This window comes from Myotis davidii, unplaced genomic scaffold, assembly GCF_000327345.1.
Source record: "Myotis davidii unplaced genomic scaffold, ASM32734v1 scaffold198, whole genome shotgun sequence".
Classification (NCBI taxonomy): domain Eukaryota; kingdom Metazoa; phylum Chordata; class Mammalia; order Chiroptera; family Vespertilionidae; genus Myotis; species Myotis davidii.
In genome coordinates this window covers 945,823-953,725 of record NW_006291485.1, presented here as the reverse complement: position 1 = coordinate 953,725, position 7,903 = coordinate 945,823, and the positions used below count along the sequence as shown (strand labels likewise).

The window sequence follows — 7,903 nt, the reverse complement described above, 5'->3', positions numbered from 1 at the left end:
TAATTAAAAAAATAAAAGAATAATTTACAGGGATTCAACAGTAGAGCAGAGAACTCCAAGAATCAAATAAACAATTTGAAATATGAGGAAGCAAAAAACATCCAATCAGAAAGCAAAGCCCTAACCCAGCGGTTCTCAACCTGTGGGTCACGACCCCTTTGGTGGTCGAACGACCCTTTCACAGGGGCCGCCTAAGACTATCCTGCATATCAGATACTTACATGACGATTCATAACAGTAGCAACATTAGTTATGAAGTAGCAACGAAAATAATTTTATGGTTGGGTCACAACATGAGGAACTGTATTTAAAGGGCCAGAAGGTTGAGAACCATTGCCTAACTGGTTTGGCTCAGTGCATAGAGTGTCAGCCTGCGGACTGAAGGGTCCCAGGTTTAATTCCAGTCAAGGGCATGTACCTTGGTTGCGGGCACATACCCAGTAAGGAATGTGCAGGAGGCAGCTGATCGATGTTTCTCTCTCATCGATGTTTCTGACTCTCTATCCCTCTCCCTTCCTCTCTGTAAGAAATCAATAAAATATATTTTTTTAAAAAGAGAAAAAATTAAAAAACATGAAGATAGTGTAAGGAGCCTCTGGGACAACTTCAAGTGTATCAACATTTGCATTATGTGGGTGCCAGAAAGAGAAGAGAGAGAGCAAGATGTTGAAACCTATTTGAAGAAATAATGACAGAAAACCCCCTACCTCTTGAAAGAAAAAGACTTACAAGTCCAGGAAGTGCAGAGTCCCAAACAAGAGGAACCCAAAGAGGCCCACACCAAGACACATTATAATTAAAATGCCAAGGGTTAAAGACAAAGAGAAAGTCTTAAAAGCAGCAAGAGAGCCCTGGCCGGCTTGGCTCAGTGGACAGAGCGTTGGCCTGCAGGTCCCTGGTTCGATTCTGGTCAAGAATGTGGGCTTGGTCCCTGGGGACATGCAGGAGGCAGCCAATCTATGATTTCTCTCATCATGGATGTTTCTATCTCTCTCTCCCTCTTCCTTCCTCTCTGAGATCAATAAAAATATATTTAAAAAAAGAAAAGAAAAAAAAAGCATCAAGAGAAAAGCACTTAGTTACCTACAAGGGAACACCCATATGACTGTCAGCTGATTTCTCAATAGAAACTCTGCAGGCCAGAAGGGAGTGACAATAAATATTCAAAGTGATGAATAGCAAGGACCTACAACTAAGATTATTCTACCTAGCAAAGCTATCATTGAGAAGGTCAGATAAAGAGCTTCACAGACAAGAAAAAGCTAAAGGGAGTTCATCACCACCAAACCAGTATTAATGAAATGTTGAAGGGTATTCTTTAAGAAGAAGAAAAAGATAAAAAATGCTAATAAAATGGCAATAAATACATATCTATCAACAATGGAATCTAAAGATCAAATGAACAAACAGGCTGACGATTCTCAGAGAGAAGAGGGTGGGGAACAGGAAGAGATTAACCAAAGATCTTATATGCAAATATGCATTAGCTATGGACACAGACAATAGGGTGGTGAAGGCCGGGGGTGGGGCAGGAAGCGGGTGGAGGGAGGCAATGGGGGGAGAAAAGAGAGACATCTGCAATAGTCTCAACAATAAAGATTAAAACATAAAAATGAGTGAAACTATACAAGCATTAGAAAAAATCATCTTCCCTCCTCAAGGCCTTTTCCTACCTGTGCCCTCCACCTGGGATACCCACAGGGTCACAAGGCCTCAAGAAGATGTCACCTCCTTCTGCCCTCTGTGATCCCATCCTTCCCAAAGCTCCTCCCTCTGGACCTCCCTGAGGGCACAGTGCAGGGCTCACAGACTCGCTCAGTAGCTGCTTGGTGAGTGCTGTGGGTTGAATCATGTCTCCCCAGAAGGTATGCTGAAGTCCTGAACCCCGGGTCCCTGGGACTGTGACCTTATGTTGAAATAGGGTCTTTGCAGTTGTCATTAGTTAAGATGAGGTCACACTGGAGTAGGTGGGCCCTGAGTGACTGACATCCTTATAAGAGGACAGACACACACACAGGAAGCGGAGGTGGAGATCGGGGTGATACAACTCTAAGCCCAGGGTCACCCATGACTCTGGCTACAGCAGAAGCAGGAGGAGGCAGAAAGGACCCTGGCTGGAGGCTCTGTCGTGGAACAGCCCTGTGACACCTGGATCTCGGACTTGTGATCTCCAGAACCGGAGACACTAAACTCCTGTTGTTTTAAGCTGTCCAGTGGGTGGTCATACCTCATGGCTGCCCCAGGAATCTTGCCTAGTGTCGCACCGGCTGAGGGGCAGAGCTGGAATTGACTCCACAACCCGCCTAAGCTGACTGGCTCCAGCCTTCCTTCCTCTGCCTTCTCCTGCTGTCTAGCACGGCCCCAATGAAGGTAAGTAGTATGGGCTTAGGGTTAGGGTTAGGGTTAGGGACCCAGGGTGGCTGGGGCATCATGGGAGTGCAGAGGCAGAGGCTCAGGGAGGGACAGTGGTGTGTGTACAAGTCTAGCTTGAGTCCTTCATTTGCAGCTGAGCCAGTCCCTCCTCATCTTGGGGCCTGGGAGCCAGACAGCAGGGGAGTCTCAAACCTTACCCAACCCGAGGGTCCTGTGGCCCCGCCTCACCTCTCTCAGGGGCCCGTTGAGCTCTCCCAGGATGCTGTCCTCGTCGAACATCTTGCCCTGGTAGCGGTGCTCATAGTAGTCGTGGATTTTCTGTCGGAAGTCGGCAGGCAGCTTGTGGAAGGACATGTACTGCTCCACCTGCTTGTACTGTAGGGGCGGCATGAGGGGCCACGGTCAGTGGCTGCTGTTTGGGGAACCCCTGCCTCAGCCTAAATGGGGCCCCCAAGTTTAACTACAACCACAACAGGCACAGGACGCCCAGTTACATCTGAGTTTCAGATCAACAGCAAAAATGTTTCGTGGAAGTGGATCCCGTGCAATACTGGGGTTATGCTTATGCTAACAGAAGTTACTCCCTGTGTCCTATCCCTGACAGCTTGACCCCAGGCCCCCAAGATGCTGGTCCCCCATTCCAGAGACCCCCAACTCTGCCTATGGCCCCGGTGCTCCCCGCCCCCCCCAGGATCTTTCTATAAACCCAGGGGATGTGGCAGAGGTGCCAGGCCCTGCTGTCCCCAGGATGGCACCCCCAGGGGTGCCCCAGCTCCATTTCCACTCCAGCCCCACCCAGCCACAGCTGCCCTGAGCTCAGCAGAACCCGTGATGGTGGGCGGGTGGCAGCACCAGCTCATGTTTGGGTGTGAGGCCGTGGCTTCCGGACAGCCAGGGCACCTGGCACTGGGCCCGGCTGACCCGGCTAACCCGACTGGCACTGCTGGGGTGCTCACAGCTGCCCAGCCAGGGTCAGCCATCTGGCAGCAGTGCAGGATAGCTAGGGGCAGCAGTGGGGTGGGGGCCAAGCTCACCCTTGGCCCTTAGAGAAACTGAGGCACAGGGCAGCCATCAGGGCCACACTCCAGAAAGGGCTGGTCTACGGGGCCAGCACCTGCTCTCCCTCAGCTTTCCCAATCCCCGGGCCCTTGGACTAGTCGCATGGAGGCTCCCCCAACCCTGAGGCCAGGTCCAAGTGGCCGAACGTATTTGCTCCTCCAGTGGCCTCCCCCACAGACCTGGCTGACCAGCACGTACGCAAGTGACCCCAGTCCTCTTGGACCCTGCTCAGTGCCTTCCCTGCCATAGCCTTCCCAAGCCAGCCCGAACCCCCAGAATTTCACCTCCAAGAGAGACCCCCTGTGTTCCCTGCTCCCAGAGAGCTCCCTGATGCCTCATGGGCTGGCCCTGCCCTGTTTGGACCCCCTCACTTCTATCCCCCTCCTCGGCATATGTCCCTCCGGGCTCCAGACTTCCCTCTGGGGCCCCCCCACCCCCCACCAGGAGCTGGAGGAATAGTGGGGTGGCCCCCCAGACCTTCTCCTGGTACTGGCGCCTCGAGGAGTCCAGTGACTGGATGAGGGCTGTGGCGTGTCCGATGAACATAGCGTAGCAGGTGGCACCCACGATCATACTCAGCATCGTCAGCCAGATGTCCGTCATGCTCTCCGGTGCCTGCCGGCCGTACCCAATGCAGAGCATGTGGCTCATGGCCTTGAAGAGCGCAAAGGAGTAGAGCTCGCTCCACGAGTGATTCTGCAAAGCCACACACAGGTGGGCAGTGGGCAGGTGCTCACGGCCCAGGGCCCAGCTGCCTGTCCTCCCCCAGGCATCCAAGGTGGAGAGCTTCCCATGTCCAGGGACAACTAAGAAACTAGACTCAGGCAGGTGATGTGACGTGTGCGCGTGTCACAGTGAGTCAGCACCAGGAGCAGGTCTGGAACTGCTTCCTCACTTCACTCCCAGAGAAACTGAGAATCAGGGGGGCCAGAGTCCGGCCCTGGGTGCTCAGGAGCCCCCCCTCGACCCCCCTTTGCAGCCTCTGCTTTGAATGGGTCAGAGGATGTGAAAGTTCAGGGACCCTGTGGACGGTGAGCTGGGGACACCAGAATCCGATCAGAGGGCCAGGAGGGTGGAGGCATCTGGCAGGGCCAGGAGGATGCTCCCCTACCCCCCCGCACCTCCTGTCCTCAGTTAACCCGGCTGTGGGAGGGGGCAGTGGGGCCCATTCAGGAAACAGGACAGCATGCCCGGGTGTCCGGCCAGACAATGAGCTGCCTCAGCCAGGCAGCTGTGCCAGGCGCTGGGTGCGCCCCTGAGGATGCTCCCTCCGCTGTCTCTCCCATCAATGCCCCCATCCCCCCTCCCACTCGGGCCCAGCCCTGAGTGCTACCCACCCCACCAGTGCCAGCGGCTCAGCACCCAGGGGTGGGGGAAAGGCTCCTTGTGCTGCTAAAGAGCACCTAAGACTCACCCTTTTCAACAGTGGGCATCTCAACTGGGCAGCAATTGGTGACTGGGTCTCTCCATGGATTGTTATATTTTACTAATGCCCCGGAGCACAAAATTCATGCACTGGGGCGGGGGGGGGGCACATCCCTCAGCCCAGCCTGGGCCCTCTTGCAGTCTGGGAGCCCCCAGGAGATGTCTGACTGCCATGAAGGCGGGAGAGGTTCCCGCCACCGCTGCCGCACTTGCCACCCTTGAGCCTGGCTACTGGCTGAGCGGGGCTCCCCCTGTGGGAGCGCACTGACCACCAGGGGCAGCTCCTGCATTGAGTGTCTGCCCCCTGGTGGTCAGTGCGCATCATAGCGACCGGGCATTTTGCCGTTTGGTCAGTTTGCATATTAGCCTTTTATTATATAGGACGGCCCATGATACCACATTCTCATTTCTTTCTTTTTTTTTTGTCTTTTGAATAAATGATGTACATTAGAAAGTAGACTCAATGGGGGGGGCAGTAAGCAGATATTATGTCTGGGTGACAAAAGTTGTTATAGTCACAGGAATGATCAAGGAGCTGCCTGTTCCTGGCCCCAGAGGGGCGCTATTTTGGGTCCCCAGGAGGAGGCCCGGGTGGGCGTGGCCCAGGGCGGGCGCTTACCACCATGCCGTTGATTGACACCCAGCAGTTGCGGGGGAAGTCCTGCAGCATGGGCACCAGGAACTGCAGGCAGCCGTCCCAGTGGCACAGCAGCAGCATCATGCTGATGAGGTTGCAGATGCGCATGACCGCGCTCGCCAGGTCGTAGGTCATGTGGAAAATCTGGGGTGGGGACGCAGTGAGGTAGAAAGGAGCCCCCCACACCGCCCCACAGCCCGCAGGACCCAAATCCCCTCCCAGCATCCCACACTCCCAGGAGGCCCTGCTACCTTTCTGGTTAGTGAAATGTCCTGAGGGCGTGTAGGCAGGACCACTGCCCCTTCCAGCTACCCTGTCCCTGCCCGTTTCCCCCCTCGGAGCCTGTCGCTGCCTTGGAAACTGGGGGTGACATCACTGGGTATGGGCGGTCCCGACTTGGGGGACAGGGACATGACTTCACTTCCTTGGGCCTCAGTTTCCCCACTGCCAAACGGAGCTGTGGATTCCTCCTCTTACAGGGCAGAATGAAGGAAAGGGGTGCAGATGTGTCAAGAGTCCGCGCTGTGTTCCCTGTGACCACAGCCCGTGGCTCTGCCCTGCAGGGGCCCCTGGGACCCCACCGAGCCCCACACCACGCCCTAGTTCAGTGATTCCCAAAGTGGGCGTACCGCCCCCTGGTGGGCGCTGCAGCAATTGGGAGGGGGGGGCGGTGATGGCCACAGGTGCATTTGCTTTAACTTTTTTTGTATTACCTTCCTATTCTGAGTTCAATAAATAGTTTCATAATTTCAAACTTCAATGTTCCTAATTTACACCTTTCTTTACTATATTTTACGAAAAAGGTAGAAATATTAATACATATATCTTTCTGTTTAATTGCTATTACAATTTAAAAAAAATTAATTTCCAGGGGGCGCTGAGTAATATTTTTTCTGGAAAGGGGGCGGTAGGCCAAATAAGTTTGGGAACCACTGCCCTAGTTCTATCCCCTGTGGTACAGGCCCTTCACTGCAGCCTTTGTGACCCCACCCACCAGCCTTCTCCTGTGGCCCCGCCCCTGCAGCAACGGCCCCTCCCACAGCGCCCTCACCTCCTCCCACTGGTGGATGTAGCGGATGAGTCGCGACAGGCGCAGCAGCCGCAGCAGGCTGAGGATTTTGGTGAAGCGCACGATGCGCAGGGCGCGCGCCGTCTTGTAGACCTCGGAGTCGATGCCTTTCTCCACGATGAGGAAGATATAGTCCACGGGGATGGAGGACACAAAGTCCACCACGAACCACGTGCGCAGGTACTTCTTCTTGATCTTCTCAGGGTCCAGGATGATCTCCGTGTTGTCCTCGATCACGATGCCCGTGCGGAAGTTCAGCACCAGGTCCATGAGGAAGAACGTGTCCGAGACCACGTTGAACACGATCCACGGGGCCGTGGTCTCGTCCTTGAAGAAGGTGATGCCCACCGGGATGATGATGAGGTTGCCCACCATGAACAGCAGCATGGTGAAGTCCCAGTAGAACCTGGGGAGAGGCGTGGCGTCAGCCCTGGAGCCCCGGCCCATGCCCTGCGCCCTGTGCACCTGCGCTTTCGAGGACCAGCTCAGATCTCTCCTCCTCCAGCAAATCCGAGACTGTGGCGCCAGTGTAGCTAGCGTGGACTCTGTCTCCAGGCGGGGGACCTCCTGGAGTGGATTCCTCCTCTTACAGGGCAGAATGAACCCCTTACGGAACCCCACAGCCTGCTGGCTGCCCCAGCCCGAGGCCCTCTCGCTAGCTCAGTTCTGACCTTCCCTCCCTGAAGAAGCTCCAGACCTCACAAAGCCTAAGGAAGAGGTCGCCCAAAAATTGACTAAAACGTTCCTTTGACCAAAACACCCAATGTGCCTGGCGTAAGGGTAGAGTCCAAGGGACAAGAAAGGAGAGGGAGCTGAGCAGAGCGAGGCCAGGGTGGTGGGAGGGGGTGGGGGTGGCAGCGCAAGGAGCATGATGGCAGGTTCAGGAGGGGCGCCCGGGGTTGGAGAGTGCAGGGTGGGAGCTGGACGTGTCAGCTTGACCCGGGGACCCAGGGCACCTGCACCAGTAGGTGGGCGTCCAGGTGCTGTATTTCCATTGCAGGAAGCACCCCGAGTGCCACAGACAGGGAGGGGTGCCAGTCCAGCTGGGGAAGGTGGCAAAGACCAGGTGGGGCCAGGGCAAAGGGTCGAGACTGTGGGAGGAGGCTGAGCAACAGGACTTGGCAACTGCTCGGACACTTGGTGCGATAAATGCGCCTGGAAAAGGGCCGATGGGTTGCTTCCATTCCCAAATACAAGACCCCGAGGTCAATTCCTAAATTCCACCTGAAGAGCGCTCTCAGAACAGGGCCCATCCACTTGAGAAACGGCTACAGCTGGCCCAGCACGGTGTCCTGAATAAAGTGGTCATGAGGACAGACACAGCAAAAGGCCACACGGAC

The 7,903-nt window shown here is 55.2% G+C and overlaps 1 protein-coding gene across 1 annotated transcript in view; it reads right to left on the bottom strand.

The window, feature by feature from the left end:
* The window catches only part of HCN2 (hyperpolarization activated cyclic nucleotide gated potassium channel 2), an 18,746-nt gene extending 11,721 nt beyond the window's left edge, over nucleotides 1-7,025 (bottom strand). The window contains exons 1-4 of the mRNA XM_006764842.2: nucleotides 6,546-7,025; nucleotides 5,477-5,638; nucleotides 3,910-4,128; nucleotides 2,602-2,748 (exon numbers count right to left, since the gene is read on the bottom strand). Coding sequence (XP_006764905.1) covers nucleotides 2,602-2,748; nucleotides 3,910-4,128; nucleotides 5,477-5,638; nucleotides 6,546-7,010 — 993 coding nt within the window. The 5' untranslated portion in view covers nucleotides 7,011-7,025. The remainder of the gene's footprint in view (nucleotides 1-2,601; nucleotides 2,749-3,909; nucleotides 4,129-5,476; nucleotides 5,639-6,545) is intronic.
* Between the last annotated feature and the right edge of the window lie 878 nt (nucleotides 7,026-7,903).